Here is an 18,588-nt window from a genome sequence, read left to right as displayed (position 1 = left end):
GTGAGAATTTTGATTTGGGACCACGGGCATTCAGATGAAATGTGTGTTTATCTATCAAATGACTCCAAGCCTTTTGGGGTTTATAGATTTGGGGTTTCATGTAACCTTCTCAGATTTATACAATTAAACGGTTGGGGAAATTCTAGTTACTGCCACAGATACCTGTATATTTTGAAAAGTTTATAGCCCAACTTGTGTTCCTTTTTGACATCAGAGATACAGAGGGATAGTTGTATCTTGTACATGATTCAAAGCCAGGTTAAATGGAGCTTTGAGCAACATGGTCTAGTAGAAGATTTTATGAAGATTGATCTCAGTATTACAAGCACTAGGTAATTTCAAGACTTTAGTGAAGCTTGTCTTTGTCTCAAAACATCTACCTGATATACTAGAATGTCATTAATTTTGGTTCCCACATGAGAAGGGAGATGTCAGTAGTACATATCCTTATAATTACCCATCTCTTTGAAATACATATTTTGTTTGAAAGCATTTTGGACCATGTAGGAGATTATCTATTTCAGACATATTTTGAAGAGGGTTAGGGCTTTATTAATATTGTTGTCTCTTATCTAAGTAGTTGGTTATAGTAATAAAGATCAGTTTCTCATATGTGAATCTAGCTTTGGAAATTTATAAAAAAATACTTAATTCCTCTAATTTTAGTTTAAAAGTTGAGTAAAAATTCTCATATGGAATTGAATGTTTTGGGCTGACATATTTTCATTTTCTGCATCAACTTAGCTGTACTTTCTGTGTTTATTTTATTGGACAGATAGAACTGAATATTGTACAAGCTGAGTTGGTGCCAGCATAATATTTCCAATAAGTTGTTTAATCACTGAGCAAGTCTGCTTTCAAACTGGGCAATGTGCCCATTGCCAGTGTGCAGCACTGGGTTAGAATAACTCAACAATTACACTGGTTGTGTTTAAAAAGCATCCTGACTCAAATCAGCTGTAACTCTTGGAAAGGGTAGTTAAGTATGCCAATAATTTTTAACATCATCAGAAAAGAACTTTCATTTTTTTATTGGTCTCCAGAGGCCATCAGCACTTTTTCACCCTAAGAGAGTGTTTTAGCACCAAGGAAAATTTGTTGTCTTCACGATTTTCCCAGCCTCAGTTGGCTTACATTGGAAAAAAGCAGAGCTTAGAGTTGAACCTATATGTGTTTGGAGGAACTCAGAGCACTGACTGGGCATATGCCAAATAATTTGAACATAAATATATCACAAAGAGATATGTTCTTGATCGTACTTTTGTTATGAGTTCTGAAGAAAATATTAAAGAAGGGTTGTTTGTGATCTGTTCTAAAAGTATTTCTGAAATACAGAAGCAACATTCTTCCTTGTCTGTGTGGATAACATACCAGATCTGAAGCTGGTATATAATTCTGTTTTCTAAACAGTAAATTAAAGAGCCGTCTCTACTACTTGCATGATGTTTTGGGGAAATCTTGCAACCAAAGAATCTGTCTTTTATTCCAAAATCCAAACTCCAGATATAATTATGGAGAAAAGGGCTGAGGAAGCAAAGCTAGGCTGTTTTGTTTTGATTGGACTAAAAGTTTAGACTTAAGTTCTCTGTGGTCAGGAGGCTGAGATTAAAGGGTCTGTAATTAGATTCAATACTCCATGTGTCTTAATGCCCTGAAAAGGCCAAACTCTGTCTGCAGGCAATGGTAGCTGCCAGGATCTTCAAAAATAGTCCATAGATGAAAGTGAAAAGGAAATGATGCCCGCTTTCTCAAATAGTTTGCTCTTACTTGTTGTGTCTTGTTTGTGTAAAAAGAAAGCATAGGAAATCCCTCAAAATATCAAGAAAACAGGTAGATCTTAAGGTTGAGAAGAAATTGTTTTACTTCTGGGAACACATTGCCTAATTCCTGTACATAATCCTCTATATTCAAGTCATGCTTCAGTAGTTTTCCTTTTGCTTCTCCTGTTTTCCTCACATTAGATACAGTGGTACCCAAAGCAAAATGGGTTATGAGATTCCTGTGGTTTTATACGTATGTGTGTGTGTGTGAACAGAGAAGAGTTTTCTTCCCCAAAGTCAGAAGAGGACAGGTGCATCTTTTGATTAATAGTTTATACCAAATAATAAATAATGCTTTTGTTTCAGAAATTTTCTAGGTTAGGTTAATAGCAATGAGCAAAATGAAGCCTTCTTTTGGCTGAATTAACAGTGGAGGGTAATGCTTGAGGATGAGATGGGTGCTAGTGACCCTGTACAAAGGAAGTGGTGGCCCTTGAAGGTGCCACTGTTCCCTGGCCCAGCTGCTCAACGGGGCTGATGGAAGCAGCTCTGGACCACGCTCTGAGTGCTCCTCTCTTTTGCAGGCAAGTTAAAGATCAAAATAAGAAAGTAGCAAATCTGAAGCACAAAGAACAAGTGGAGAAAAAGAAGAGTGCACAGATGCTGGAGGAGGCCAGGAGACGAGAGGATAACCTTAACGACAGCTCCCAACAGCTTCAGGTAACGTGGGAATTGGATTAATGCAGTTGGGATAATGAGCCAGGCTGAACTGCCTGGCTCCCCGCTCTACCTCCTGATCTGTTTTCACAGCTGTTACCTCAAAACTTTGTTCCTGATTGTTTAAAAGGACACATCTATCCTACAGCATTTCAAAGAAAGCAGCCTCTCTCAATTGCCTTCATACCTTACTCAGTTTTGTACTTTTAACTGTCAACTTGGTTATGAAGTGCATCGTTGAAATAATTATATCAATTCCATATTGAGATTGGGTGTGACATTTCTTTCTTCTCTGCTCTTCTAACAGCCTTTTTCTTTAGCTGTTTTGTATATTTTCCCAGCTGGTTTTACCTTATACTGATGTCTTTTCTTCAGTAAATGAAAGATAACCAAGTAAGTATTCTTAGAGAAAGCTGGAGTTATTGTGGGGTAACTGGAGGACCATGTTTTCTATGTGTAGTCATCTTTGTTTACCTCATGAATTCTTGATGTGCATTTTGGTCAGTTGGCTTTATTTCTGAAATGATCATGCTGCTGCCCCACAGAGTTATCTACTTACCTCAGATCTGCCCAGGCACAAGAAAGTCACTGGTATAAAAGGAAGTCAAATATTTCTCAGTGTGCTGTGTGTTGAGATTAGCTGCAGGAGCTTCATCAAACAGTAAGTTTTCAATTGCTGTCATAAAAATATTAAACTACTGGCGTGGAGTACAGCAAAGGTACCATGATGCTAAGTGTGGAGATAATAAACATTTTGACTGTGTTTTCTTTAATTTACAAAAATAACTTTCTTTTTTGGTGAGTGAAAATAAATATGGAAACTGCACCCTACCCTGTAATCCTTCATTTTGTAAATCTTTAAAGAGCAAGCCTTTCTTTGTCTTCCTTTGTTATCTTAGCTTAAATCCCGTTTCTTTTTACCAGCCACATATCTTAATACATCTACAGTGAAGACACAGAATACATCCTAAGAGTTCTCTAGTAAAGATAAATCCTTTCCTTATTTCAAACAGATACTCCTTTACTTGGTTCTGTGGGATGCTGGGGGGATGTTTTCAGCTAAAACTTTGAAAGAACCACAGAAACATGTATCCATGGAATGCTCTCAGATGCACCATTTTGTGGTTTTCTCCATCAACTCCAGTCCTGTAGGTCCTGGGCAATGAAATAGTTAAGTTCCAAGTGTATGAAAATGATTTCCTAACTGCAGACCTTTATAAAAGGCGGGAATGTGGGATTTCTACATCTGCTAATGGGTTTTGTGGCTGTAATGCTATGGCAATTCACAAGGCTCTCGTTATGTGGCAGCTATGTTTAAATAACACAGTCCTCCTGGTATTAGTGAAATGTCTTTAAAAATTCCTAAAACTACTACAATATTTGCTTATATTTCTAATCTGCATTAGAGTAAATCTATATTTCAAGTCTGAAAAGACAGCTGGTGCTTCACATTTGCCTTGCAATTACGTGGGTGGTGTATTTCTTGAATGACACCATTCCATCAGACCATAATCTTTGTTTTTATGTAGCACTTCCAGATTTTACAAGGGATGGCTTCCTTTTCTGGTTCTCTCCCTCCCCCAGTTATTCTTTCCCTTTTAATTTTTCTGTCTTCTTCACATATGTAATACACTAAAAAAAGCCTGATACCTGTTTTCTCTCAGCTTCTATTTGCATACTGAAACCAGTTTTTTGGTTTTGTTTTTTTTTTTAAAGAAACAGTGTATTATGTAAAATGTTTCTACTACATAGCAATGAACAGAGAGTGATATTTCAGGTACGGAGAACTTTAAGTTCTGCTAAAGCTATATAACACCAATTTCTGGGACATCAAGGAGATGGTACAGCTTTGGTGGTAACAGCTTTTGCTCGAAAAAAATGGTGGAAAAAATGGTGCTGGTTTATATCAGAGTTCTTTAAGAATGTATAGCTTCCCTTGCAATTTCTTATCCAGTTCTTTACATATAAAGTGTTTTAAGCAGTTGAGAGATCATAGATCTAAAAATATGAATAGCATGGATATCTTTACCTTTTCCCATTCAGGTTTTCCAGCTAGAGATCTCTGTAGAGCAGTACAGATAAAGCAAAAAATACTTTTTTGCAGTTTGCTTATGTTGTGTTTTATTCTGCACTGGTGTCTGTGCTCTCTATATAATTATATGCAAGTTTTTCTGACATTAAAAATAGACATTATTAAATGCATTAAATAATTTAAGATTGAAGTGTGATGTGATAGTCAACATTGAAGTGTGCAAGTTATCATGGTATTAATGTTACTTGATTTTCCCTAGTGCTTTTCCTGCTTTTGTGAACATAATTGTCCTGTTTGGGTGGGCTCAATTTTAGAGAGCCTTTCCCCATATTCAGCACAAGGCTGAAGGGAATGCTTTTATTCACAGATGAAAAAGGTCTGTATGCTCTAATGAAAATATCAGGTTAAGGTAAAATATGGAGTGTTTAATGACAAGTGACAGGTTCAATAAAAGCTCCTTCCTTTAGAAGAGCCCTCTGCTTATAGCCTCCCTCTCTCAAGGACTGCAACATTTTGGTTTCCTGGAAGTAAAATTTACCCTGGACCACATTTCAGTTTGTTAGTTGTGGAGACCTGTCTTCTCTCTAGACTCTTAAAGGGCACTGCCTTGTAATTGATTAAAAAAAAATTAAACCTGAGAGGACTGTAGATATTTAACTTTTTTTTTTTTATGCAACCATTGTTGGCTTTGGGGTCAGGACACACAAGCACCAATTCCAGATAATTTTGGTCTTGGTGGTTTTGGCTGGAATTAATAATAAGACATTATGAAATGCTTAAAAATATATGATCTGCATGTTCTTCGGTTGACCGTCTGCAATCCAGTCAAATAAACACGCTCCCAAGCACACAGTGCCCTGCTCTCCTCTCTGTCCCTAACAGGCCTGTGGTTTCTTTCTTCCTGAGTCCAGTAACAAAATGTTCGTTTATTCACAGAGCTCTGATGATGGAAATTTGGTATTTTTGGGAGTGGGGGAAGAATGAAAACCATAATGTCTCAATTCTAGTGAGATGGATAAATGGCTTTCCAAATTTGTCTTTTCCTCCTGGGTTCCCTTAAACCACAACTCTCCAGGGATCTGAGAGGCTGAAGAGGATCTGGTCTATAAGCAGGATAAAGAAACAAACAAACTGTTGGGCTGGAGTAGAACATTTTTGCTTGAAGTGACTAAAGCTTGGCTATTGTAAAAAATAATTGGTATGCTGTTTAGTCATAGAAAGATAACATTTACTGTAATTTCATTATATTTGAATGGATACTTCATGCTGGCTTCTGAAAGGAAGTATGCATATTTTCTTGTTTCATCACTCTAGCATCTTCTGCAGTTTTTCCAGAACTTTCACAATATCTGTGCTGTAGGTTTGTGTACTATTGAATCTGTGTTGCAGCAGGTGTCCATCAGTCTCTAATTGCTGCCGACAAGCTCTATGTCCACATGATGTGTAAGATGTGTTTGAGTGCTTTAATGAGCAACTGCAGAAAGCAAATAAACTTATTAGTTCTTTTTTTCTTTTTCCACACCCAAGTCTAGATAATTTAATGTATATTCCTAATCCATGAATTGTAAGTATATGCTGTTTGTTTCTTGTGATAGTGTATTTCTTTTATCATATTGGAGAAACCTATCCTTCCAGTGGAAAGAGCTCTACTTTTAATATAAACAAATATGCAACTTTATGTTCAGTAATGTTTCTACTGTGATCCAGGCAAAGCTCAATTAAATGGATAGATAAGCAAATACCTTCTCATCAAATGAACCTTCTAAATTCATTAAGTATCAGGACAGTGGCCCAAGGCTGCCAAGTGTATGAGAGGCATTTGGACAATGCCCTAACAACATGCTTTAACTTTTGCCAGCCCTGATCTGGCCAGGAGGTTGGGCTGGGTGGTTGCTGGAGTAGCTTCCAGCTGAAGTATTCTCTTGTGGTTAACTGTTTGTTCTGAGGCACCACTGCATGTGCACACAGTCAGTGCCAACACGCAAAAACCTGAAAACCCAAGTGGAGCCCAGTGCATCTGAGCTTAAATTACTGAAGAACTTCCTCTTGATATGCTATGATTGCATCTTGAAGGTGGGGTGGATGAAGTTATTTCATCTCATCTCTTGGCAGTAATACTATGCCATAATGAAAATTATGCTGTGTTCTCTTTTGGCTATTAATAAAGCAAGATTATGCTTTCCTAATTAATCTCTGAATTTGCTTTTGGACAGTGAGTACAAAATTTCTGAATAAATGGTTAAAGTAGACCTTTCCAAGCTTAAAGTTCAAGAACTTTTTGAAAACTTCCATCAGATTTGAAGCAAATTGGTTATGCTAGTAAAATATGTTAGGTGTTTTCCTGGGATAAGTGACTTTCAAGTGTGGAGTTCCTGGCTAATTTCTCTTCCATGTATACCACTGCCATATCAGATTCCAGCCTTGCCTGCCAGATGAGTGGAGTATACAGCTCAACATGTTACAGCCCAGAAAACAGTCAACTGCTCCATTTCAGCCTGGCAGAAATCTGTTCTTTAAAGCCATCTTGTATCTGCAGGGTTTGTTCCAGGGAACAGTCCGACATATCAAACTCGTATCTGCTTACTGAGCTCAGATGCACCTTTGGGAATTACTCAGATTGAAACGTTCTTTTCCTCTCTCTTCCTCTCCCAGTCCTTTTTAGGCATTAATTACATCATGGAGAGGTTTTGGCCTCGCTGTCCCTGGGTAATTCTCTGTGCTGCCCAGCCTTGGGCCTGACCAGGTGCCATCAGCGCTTACGCAAGCGCCTGTAATTTCACTTAAGGCTACATTCAGGTCTAGGTCATCCTCATCCTGTCCTCCAGGACAGAGCTCATGGCACCAGTTGCTGAAAGGATACCAATTCACTTTGCAATTCATTTTTAAAGAATTTTTTTTAGTATTTTTTGAAAGGATGAGTTTTTCTTGTCAGTTACCAAACAGGATGAAACTTAATATTGTTACATGTTGTCAATAATTTAGGGAAATGTGGTTCTGAGGTAATGTGAATCAGTGTTTTACTGTCTGCTTCTCAGTGTTATGTGGGACTTTTGTTAGTGAAAATGCAGCAAGTATGAACAAATACAGGCTGTAAAGATCAGTTATACCTCATAAAAATGTAACTGAAATAATTGTATGCAAATTTTTCGGCCTATTTTATTTGGGCAGTGGTAGCCAATAGGTAGTTTTGGGATCAACTTACCCTCCAGCTCTTTCTCTCAGAGATTCTGTGACAGCTGGCTTTTCATTACAAAACAGGATATACATATGCAGTAGAGACATCAATATGCATCATGACTCATTAGTGATGTAATATTCCAGTAGGAATTTTCATTTCCATCAGCTTTTACAATACGTTACAGAAAATACAGTGTTCACAAAGTTTTCATTCTGTATGTATTTGGTGGGTTGTTATTTTCAGCACAGCGTGTTGCAGTTAGTGTAGAAACAGACACGTATTTAACCCTGGCAGATGCTTTGAGAAAAGCTAGCTCTTGTTCTGATCATGTCATAGCCCTCTGTCAAGAGATCTTTTTCTTATCTTTCCTGGATGCCTGGGAGAAGTTCCAAAAATGATGACCTTTCAGCTACACATTTCATCACTTAGAGTGAGGGGAGGTTTCTTGAGGGGAGGTGAAGAAGAATTAATTTAATTGTATCCCTTTTTGGGAATTAAAAATCATAAATAAGCCCTTCTGGATGCATCTACTTTTGCAGCATAGATAATGCATGAATGATGAATAGACAGCCTCACTTCATTATATGTGTGTAAAATAATACAATAAATATAGACAAGACTCTTATTCTTCATTTGTAATGCTCTTTAACTGAAGAAAGGCTTACATTCTCACAGAGTTAGTGCCTTAATTTATTATTCAGCCACACAGAAACAGGACTGAAAAGTTCATTGGACAGTGGAGGAATACTGCACAGTGCTAGAAATCAGTGCATAATATGAAATAGCTATTGTGACTAATGGCACTATTGTGACATTATATTTTCATGTGAAAGTTGCACTGTTAGATTTCCATCCCAGCAAGACAGTCGAACACATAAAAATGAGCTTCTGTCTTATATAAAAAAAGGTTTCTCCTCTTTTCTGTATTGAAATGATAAAGTACAATGTGGATTTCAAAGAAGGGCATGAAGATTTATTAACAGATTGCCAGAAATAAGCTCAACAAGGTAAGAAAAGTATCTTGACAAACAAGAAACCCCACAGCATCTGCTCAGATGAGGTCCTTTTTATCTCTTATGCTTTCACATGTGTGCCTGGTGGACTCTCCAGGACAGTAATTCTCCATTTACTTAGAGGAAGCTCATCAAGACAAGCTTTCATACACGTTAAAACTTAGGAATATTTACCTGGGTCTGTTTCCAGTACCAGTTTCCAACTTCTCCTTATAGAAATCTGATAACCTATTTCTCCAAACAACTGCATACAAAGTATATGGTAGTAGGGGTGACTATTAAAAAAGTTTATATTTACCTCTCTTATTTCTTAGTTTTCTTGGATTTGTTGAGCTTTGGTGGATTAACATTCTTAAAATAAGAGCTGTGATCCACAAGCAGACAGTGGGGACAGTTATGTCTCCAGTTTTGTTGAAGCCATTTTTCTGATGATGATTTGCAAGATCTAACGAACTTGATTTTTGCTCGTGTGTGAAATATTGCATGCTGAAGCACCAACAAAAAATCTACACTTTTGAACATGGAGAATGATTTGTCTCAAAAATGAATCATAGAAAGAAGGTGCAGCTTTTTTCTCTGTCTAAAATACAGTATCAGAATAAATACATGACCTTGCTCTTCATTTGATAGGGCAGTTCTTATAGAGATAGGGTCTGTCATTCCACATAATTGATGTTTGTGGCATTAAATCCATTGTTAAGAAATTATCTTCTCTTGTGTCTGACCAAGAGTGAGTGCTCCATTCAGAATACTTGTTACCATAACATTTACAGAAAGGAATTTTGAAGGGCCCTGGCAATTGTAATGGAGAAGCATTTCCCTGGATAGACATTTAGCCATCTGCTCTATCAGTTTTCACTTAATGGTTTTGTTTAGTTTACCATACATTTATTATGTTCATGTTAGATGAACTCATTGCTTTCACATCTTTAAAAAAGATGAACTATTTGACTTTGTCTTCTTATGTAAAGTAAAAATTGGACAGCTCTACAGTTTTGAACAGACAGCTGGAAAAATTTTGTGGAAGTCACTATTTACAGCTAGCATTAGGCAGTCTCCCAGTTATCCCAGTATTTCCCTTAACTGCAAATTGAGATTTGTAGCGAGAGAAAGCCATTATATGGCCTGAGAGTTTTTAATAGAGGAAAGAAGACTCCCTCCATCCTAACATTTTTTGGTGATCCATCAGGAATATTATTCCCCAGACACACTTTCACCCAGTCTTTTCTGCCGAAACATGATGTGTCAGTGGAAGATGAAACCTGCTATTTGTGCTCTTTCCTGTTTGGCAGAGGGAAGGGTTGGTACCCTTCATGATATGCCAGAAACTGAGTACAGTGAGGACTGCACAGCTGAATGTGTGCCAGCAGCCTTAACCACTGGATGTTTTTTGCATAGGCTTTTCTCCCCAAGATTAGTATCTGAGTTCAAACTGCTTTCCTAAAAGCTGTCAGAGAGATTAATGTATCTGTTGACAACATAGTGTGGTTCCTATGAGGAGGTCTCTCCTGAGAGCAGAAAACATTGAGGGCCAGATTTAAGCAAAACAATAGGAGCACATTGAAGGGGAAGAACAGCTCTCTTTTCATTTTGGTGTCTTATTTCATGAGCCTGAGAAATGGTAATAAATTTGCATTTTTTCCTTCTTCTTAATTTTTTTCTGTCTCTCTCATAAGTTGTTTTTTTTTTTTCTTGCTGTGTTGAAAGTGGTTTCTAACTAATCTCTCCCCAAGAATAAAAATGCCCAATTGCCATGGCTCATTTCATATTCTCATTGTTTAATAAAATTGCTATTCTGTTTTATTCTTCTTTGCACAATAGAAAAAGAAAGGGAGATGGGGTGATGATGGGGACCTCAGAAAGAATTCAGAACTTATTTTTAAAAAATAATACATGTGGATTTTTTTTTTTTTTTTGGTTCTATACTGTGGGAACAAATACTCAAGTATTTCCTTAAAAATATTTCCTCTAATTCATTTTAAATAGTACTAAACCTAATTAATTTTATGCTAAATGAGTATTATTCTTAAATCTTGCTTACTAAACTGCCCAAATTGGTATCACCCTTAAACTACCTTTTTTCTATATAGAAATCAATGTATTCTGTCCTAAATGTTTCTCTTTGTCTAAAATTTACACATTCTTAGGAGGTATCAGAACAACTGCTCTTATTGTGATGTGCAAATATTAACTGGAATTGAGACTTAGGCTGCAAATTGTGTTCAGAACTGACAGAAGGTTGTAACACACTAAAAGGCAGCACCAGTCCTTGCATCTCCTTAGTTTGGTTTGATGTACACTCAGATCTCAATGCAGGCATGGGAAAAACTTAACTACATTGGTATCACTTAGTCTGTGACTGAGGATTGAAGGAGGATGATACTAACATTCTAGAAGATGTCTGTAGTCAGTTAAAATTCATCAACAAATTCACTTAGAACATTACATTGCTTTTGTTGCTTGCGTTTGAATTCTTCCTAAAATTTGATAGTTTTGGGGTCAGGTGATTTTCCAAAGCAGGGCAAGGAAATAAAAGCTGAAGGAACATGATGTCCCAACAACAGGTATCCATGTTGTTCTAGAGCAGAGCTAAAAAATGGCAGATGTAATATTTTCTGTAAATGAGACTAAATTTTTGTGCAATTCCAAATTATATTTACTGATTTATTCAAGATATTTAAATGAAAGATAACCTATATAGCTCCACAAGAAAAGAAAGATAACCTATATAGCTCATAACTGGAACCCATGGATAAAAGAGCAGGTGAAATTCAGCATAAGTATATATATGTCAGGAGAAGCAATCTTAAATATATGTGCAGAATGAAGGGTTCTGATTAGCTCTATTACCATAGGAGAGCAATCTCAGCATTAGAATAAATAGTTTTATGAAAATTTTATTGGTTAGGAGGACTATTAAAAAGCCATTTGAGAAGTATCAAAGAGCAAACCAGAGAATGCTGCTGTGCCACTGTGTGCATGAGCAGTGCATTCCCCCTCTGAATAATGTGCAGTGATGCCAACCACCCACCACAGAAAAAGATGTGGCAAACACAGCAGAGGTAAAGGCAAGGAAGAAAATAGTAAACATAAGGACAGGCTTCTGTTCAAACAGATATTAAATTAAATTGAATTCTTGAATGTGGAAAAGGAGTGAAGACAAAAGCCAGGGAGTACTTTTACCCACTTTGTAGACTGAGAATAATAAGAGGATCATTTTGAAATATTTGGGGCTAAAGGGAAACAATAACTGTTTTTCCCATTCCTTTGAACTAGTTCAGGCTTTTATAGAAACAATTGGAATTTTCATACAAAGAAGTGAGAATCTCTCAGAATGTGAAATGTTTCCATTTTCTCATTCTTCTGGGTTTTAAGCCAGTTAATTCTAATCGTGATTTTTATGAATATTATATACTAAGTTGCCTGTTTAAAGCTACTGTCAGTGTAACGCTGCAAATACACAAATGAGAAGCTTTTATTTTGAAACACCTTATTTCAGTATTTTTAAGCTCACTGTTTTCTGATTACTATTTAATTGTCAATTTTTTACATTTTCAGTACTGTATTCTCATAATCTTCAAATGTATCCTTATTCTCTGGATACAGTGGAACAGCAGATCAGGCATTTACTAGTAAAGATATTGAGAACAGCTGTTAATATTTTAAGCCAAGCATTTCCCTAAATTAATACGTCTATTTCGGGTTCATAGCTGAATCCATGTTGTACCAAGGCAGATCATCTCCTTGAAATTGCCTTCACTTGGTGCATCTGACTGTCAAGGGGATTGTGGGTGCATTGGGGATGCACCTGGATGGCATGGAAAAACAATGATTATTTAGTTCTGATGGGAAATTGTTTTACTGATCTCTAGTTTGAAGATGGGGAGAAAGGGGAATATCTTCATGGAGTGAAAGGGATTTTTGTTGTTTTTTTTTTAGCTTAAGATGTTTTGTGGTTAGTAGTAGGATCTTGATAGATGGCTGCTTTAAAGGAAGCAGTTCATAGCACAAATACAAAAGCTGCTCTACTATGATGCACATCCAGGAAGAAGCATCAGAGGCTAAAATCAAAAACCAGAGATGATTGCAGGAATTCCCTTCAAAATTGAGGGAGTGGAGGACATTCAATGGGATCAAGTGCTCAGTAGGCATTTCTTCAGTAGTGTTTTTATCAGTAGCAATTTTGTCCTATATTCATCTATGAAAAGGAGGGAAAACAAGAGAAGTGTTCTTTTATGGCTGTCCATGTGTGGTGCTCTGATGGTTTTGTCTGCTGAAGGATTAAAAATGAGCAAAGAAAGGTAGGTCTTGTGACCTGTGATATATTAGTACAATGATGATGACAGGACTGACATTTGCAAAGAAAGTTCAGGCAAATAAGGCTGTAACAAGGGAATAACGTGGGTATGAGCTTTGTGTTAATGGTGCAGTTAGTTAGAACTGCTGCTGGCTTTTTCTCTAATCTCATATCAGTTTAGAAGCCTTGAGTCATTGTATTGATAGAAGAGAGAAGAACAAATCTTGTTACAGTAGCATTTCTCCAATTAGCCTCTCCAAAAAACACGACACATCCCCACAAAAGAAAGACAAACCAAATAAACAAAAAAACCCACAAAGCCCCATAACAATTAGAAATATCTATTGCTTTTGCTCACTTCAGATCATTTTGTCAGCTGTATTGTCAGCTTTGGGTCCCATTTCAATAGTCCGTGCAGTGACCTGCTGTGGTTTGATAGAAACGTTGTCCCTCTAGGTTTTAAAAACTACAAATGTGGTAATTTGCAACAGCCAGAGCAAAATGTTAAAACTGCTGGCACCCCGTGCAGCTGCTAAATGGTAAACCTGGTTGTTAGTGTTGGCAAGGTGCTTGGCTCTGTCTGGGCTGTTGCTAATGAAAAGTGTCTGTAGGAGGCCCAGATTTATAACTGATTGCTGTGCTGGGAGCACCAAGCTTACAGCAACAGGAAAGAAGTGTCAAAGGGATGGCAACTATCAGCAAAGGACATTGCCTGTTTCCCACAGGAATAACCACTGCTGCCTTTCCCTTTCTGAGCCTGTAATAGTGTCTAGAACTGTCCTTTTTCTTCTCCTTTCTGTCCTCCTTCAACTGGTATTGATTAGGATCCTTTCTTACCATTATCACAGGCTCTGTATTTTAACTTTGCTCCTGATGTTGGGCAAAAGTGCTGCATGTTCTGGAAATGCTTTTGGAAAGTAGCACACCTGGGTGGTGAGACTCTGTCTTGGAAGGAAAAGTGTGTGAATGGCTGGAGTTATTCACACGTTTTTGTATACAATTTAGCAATTGTCAGGCAATAATAGCAAAATGCCTGAGTTTTCTTAAGGCTTTCATGTGTATCTAAGAAAAAGACAATATGAAAGATTAAGCATTTCTTTTCATTAAGTTTTCACTGGGTTTTTTTTTTCTCCTCCCATTTCACTTCCCTTTCATTTAAATTAGATCAATTTGTAGTAATTTGTATCTGGTTATTTTCTATTGCACTCTAGCACTGGAGTTGATACATTTCTTTTCCAACTTTCATGGGTTTGAGTGGACTTTTTCCCATGTAAATATATTTTTGTGTGCATCCTTCCCACGTACAGAAAAGCTCATATTTTTGTTGGCAGCATCATTCATAGTCCTGCATCACTCTTGAGTATTTTCAAGTGACAGTGTAGTTGAAACTATACTCCAGGGACAGTGTAGTTGAAACATCACTCCATTTTCTACCTTTCTACTTAAAAGGACAATTTCCCTGGCCATTTCTCATAAAGTGTTGGCTTCTGTACAGTTTTTTTCACCATGCTAATTTTAATGGGCTGTTTATATTAAACTCATCATGTCTAGAAATAATATTTATCCATTTCTTCTTTTCACTGTAAATATATTTTTGTTCTTCCTGCAACTGATGATCCACAAGTGCACACAGACTCTGGATGTACACATATCCTCTTTTTCCACTGTGGTATTCTCAGAAAAATGTACTCATCACCTTCTGCCATTCCTCATGTTTTCAATACAGCATATGCAGTGCTGTGGCCAGCTTTGGTTGCACTTCCCTCTCAACTCCTACTGGAATGAAATTCTTCTACTGCAGTCTTTCTCCTTTTGTCTCTTGTAGTTATTTTCTGTATTTATGTAACTTGTCAGGCTTGAATTCCAATCCATGTGTCTTATTTGGCAGATACAACCTTCCAGATGCTGACATATGTTGTTCTAATGACATAATCGTCGTGTATCTCAGGTCTGATCTCCAAAGATGAGGAAATGTTGATCAAGGAGCTCCTGCTTGGCAGTTTGTGCCTTGTAGCTCTCAGACTGCTCCTTTCATTCAGCAACTCCTGATAATTCCATCTGCTGTTGCTGTGCTTACAAAAAACCCCTCTTCATTTCGCTCTGTGAGAAACAGACTTCATATAAACCTAATACTTGGATATACTCAGCTTCTGCCTAAGAGCCAGAGATTTCTCCATCACAGATAACCTCCAGTACATGAGGTCTTTAATTTTACCAATTGAGAGCACCAGGACAGCCGTAGCATCCGTGGTTATTGTAACTCCACTGCTTATTTGTGCCCCACAATATATCTTGTAGCAGCTTTGCATGGTAGTTTGTCTCTCTGTTACTTTAATTTCAGAGTCTTTAGTGTTGGATCTGTGTTTATTTGGGGTTTATGCTACATCTTGGTACCAAGCTATACTCTACCCTAAAGGTATTTCCATCTTCAGGAGTTCATAAACTTTTCTTTCATTCCAATTTTCAAGCTAATATGTTTTTGGAGGTTTGGGGTTTTTTTATATTGCCACTTTCTTCAGGAAATGGTAATTAATTAAATTATTTTTGTGTACATCTGTTACTTTGGATGAGTTGCAGAAGGACCCCTAACACTCCTTTTGAGCTAGATTCTGCCATAACTACCATTTGGGTTTTGTACCATGGGTTCTGGCCTTCAGCATCTACCTGATGTATATTCTTGAAAAATCCAGAAGTCAAAGTATTGTCTCATCAGTGTAAGATGTATTTCTCCATTTATGAGTGACAATTTTGTGTGCTTTTCTTGTCCAGAGACTTGAAGTAGTTTATCAGCATGTGGAACTGAATGAGGGAGATGCACCGTGCTCACCTGAGCTTTAATGCCATATGATTGTTTGCCCCTGAAATCAAATGAAACTGTAATACCTCCTTTTGGTAGCACCACATTGTATATTCTCTTAGGACCTTCTTAGGAAAACATGCAGGTTTTTACAGATATTTTTCAGAGGAAAACGGACATTATTTAACTAACTGATTTATTTTCACCAATTGTCTTTTGTGAAGAGTAGGTATTTGGCATAGCATCTTTCCTTCTGGGTTCAACCAACATTGCAGAAACCCACCTTACATAATTGCATGAGTCTTTTGGCATCTTTTGGTAGATTCCTGAGATTGCAAACCAGAAGTCCTCAGTAGTGGGCTGACTATAAGTAGAACCAATTTTTCTTCTTCATATTTGGTTCTGGTTATGGCCAAAAAGAGGAAGCAAGGGAACTTTATGGAAGATTTTGAGAAGTCTTTGAAGAGGATTTCAATTTTTCATATTAATTAATTAATCAGCATGCACTTTAGAGTTACAGTTAATCAGGCCCTCATATTTTTACTGGGAAAAAAAATCTTAACAATTGTGGATGGACTGTCTCTAAATGTTGTTGAAGAATTTGTTGTCTCAAGATCTAAATGATTGTATCCATGAGGAAGCTTTAAGTAGTACTTGAGGCAGCTGAAAGTCCTGAGTTCCCATGTTCCACTCACCCAGTGGAAGGTCAGTTCACAAAGGAGGGGTTTTCTTTCTAGGGAGAGTTTTATTCCATCTAGAATGGACTGAGGCCACTAAGTTCTTTTTCTAGGTCATGGCTTCTTGAGGAAATACCTGATAAGCAAAAGCAGTAGTTCACAGGAGTAAGGGTTTGTAATGATGATTTCACTGTTTAAAAAATAATTGATTCCTATTGCAAAACACTCCCAGTATTGCATTCTTCTCATCTGGTCTATAAAAGTACACAGGTAGAATGTGCTATTGCATTATTTACAGGGTTATATGATAAAATTCTTTCCCTATCTAGGTGATTCTCTACTCCTAGAAATACTTACAGCAGTTAAAAGAATAATTTCATTGATTTCTCAATTCTTATTGCTTACTCTTAACTAACCTTTCCCAAGAGCTTACTGGAGAAATCCACCTTAATTCCAAGAGTGAAATTAGGCCATAAAGGTCTTTGTGAGTGTCGTTCAAGACACATTTATGAAGTTTTCCAGGATACCTCAGATTTAATTGAACCTAAATGCCTTGGTGAAAGCATGTATCCTATTTCATGCACTTGCATAAAACTTCATGGCAGATTACACATCACATGAATGCAGGATAGATTAAATTGATACATCATTTTAACATGCATCACTTGGCCATCCCACCACTTCCTTCCTGAAGTGAAAGGAAAAGCCCAGAAATGTGCATCAGTCACACCACCTTTTCCTTTCAGACAGGCATGGATGGAATTAGTTTTGCATGTGAATCAGCAACTGGATCACAGCATAGGTAACAAAAATTTTTATTGTGCCTGAACTCTTGGCACTCCCACAGTGTCGAATGGGTTTTTTATTTTCTGTGTGCTGCCACCAGCGAGCATAAAGGCAGAGCTGTCTCCTCTATCCCAGTCTAGTTCCATCTCTGCTGTGCAATCTCATGCACATGGGATGCAGGAGGGTAAGGGAAGGAGGGTCACAGAGGTATTTGGGTTGATAATACACCTTGAAGAATGCAGTTACTGTACAGGTAAGTCATTTGTTCTTTCTGAGTAGCCATCTGTATAAGATTCCTGAAAAGAGGCTGTCACTGTTTATCATTTTGATATTTTATCAAAATACAGGAAGATTTGCTATTGGTGTGCTGCTCAAAGGTATGATTGCTTCAGAGGAACAGTCACTGTAGGAAACATGTTATAACTGTAGTTAAAACTGATAGAAGATTTTTTCCAGAGTTTAAATCTTATCACAATAAAGGTGATCCTTCATGTGATTAAATGGAGGAAAGCAGCAGCAGCAGCACAGGTCAGCATGAGCCTGTCATGTTTTAGAGTTCAGAGGCAAACAGTTGGAAGAACGTGCTGGTGTATCAAAATGTTCACTTCAATTTTATCTACTAATACAAGACAGCAGCTTATATTTTTTTTAAAAAAGTCATTCAAATACTAATCAGTCATGAATCTACGAGCTAGAAACAAAATAATTCTTTAAGAGTGTTTTGAGACTAAGCTGCACTAATTGAGGTGCTACCTGACTAACTTGCTGCTCCTGCCAGTCATTTGTATGATTTTGTCAGGTGGTTACACACACCATGACAGTTAGAAGAGTAAAATTGCCCATCTTTTAAATAGGTTTGGCTGAGACAGAAAGGAAAAACCTATACTCAGGCTTTTCTTACTAGGTGGGTTATTTGTGCTAAAGTTCACCATTTCTAGCAATTCATTGTAAGTCAGCCTGGATTTTAACTTGTAACCCTCTATCATGTATGTAAAAGTTTATGTTTTATTTTAGGAAAAGTAATTATATATGAATATAGATGTTTCAAATGCAGGTAATGTGGCACTGTATTTTTGGTATCACCAGTTGTTCTTCCTCCTCCTCAAACGTTCACCTGTCTGAATAGAGTGTCATGTTTAATACAGTGTTGAATTCACCTCTGAAATGTTTGCCTGGAATGAAGAGTGGATATACCTATGTGTTAGAATGTTTAATTCTGCATTATTATTTTAAAGGAATTTCCATTTTAAATGCTGCCGTTCAAATGTACAATTCCCACTTCTGTTAATTGACACAGAGAACTACACATTCACCTGACTGTCCATGAATGA

The 18,588-nt window shown here is 37.2% G+C and overlaps 1 protein-coding gene across 2 annotated transcripts in view; it reads left to right on the top strand.

The window, feature by feature from the left end:
* The window catches only part of ERC1 (ELKS/RAB6-interacting/CAST family member 1), a 270,416-nt gene that overhangs the window by 142,307 nt on the left and 109,521 nt on the right, over nt 1-18,588 (top strand). For both annotated transcript variants that reach the window (XM_053944154.1, XM_053944153.1), the window contains one exon: nt 2,345-2,480. In XM_053944154.1, the coding sequence (XP_053800129.1) occupies nt 2,345-2,480 (136 nt within the window). The remainder of the gene's footprint in view (nt 1-2,344; nt 2,481-18,588) is intronic.

Source organism: Vidua chalybeata, chromosome 5, assembly GCF_026979565.1.
Source record: "Vidua chalybeata isolate OUT-0048 chromosome 5, bVidCha1 merged haplotype, whole genome shotgun sequence".
In the NCBI taxonomy this organism is placed as follows: Eukaryota; Metazoa; Chordata; class Aves; order Passeriformes; family Viduidae; genus Vidua; species Vidua chalybeata.
Note: the sequence above shows the minus strand (reverse complement) of the source record. Positions and strands in the feature narration are given on the sequence as shown.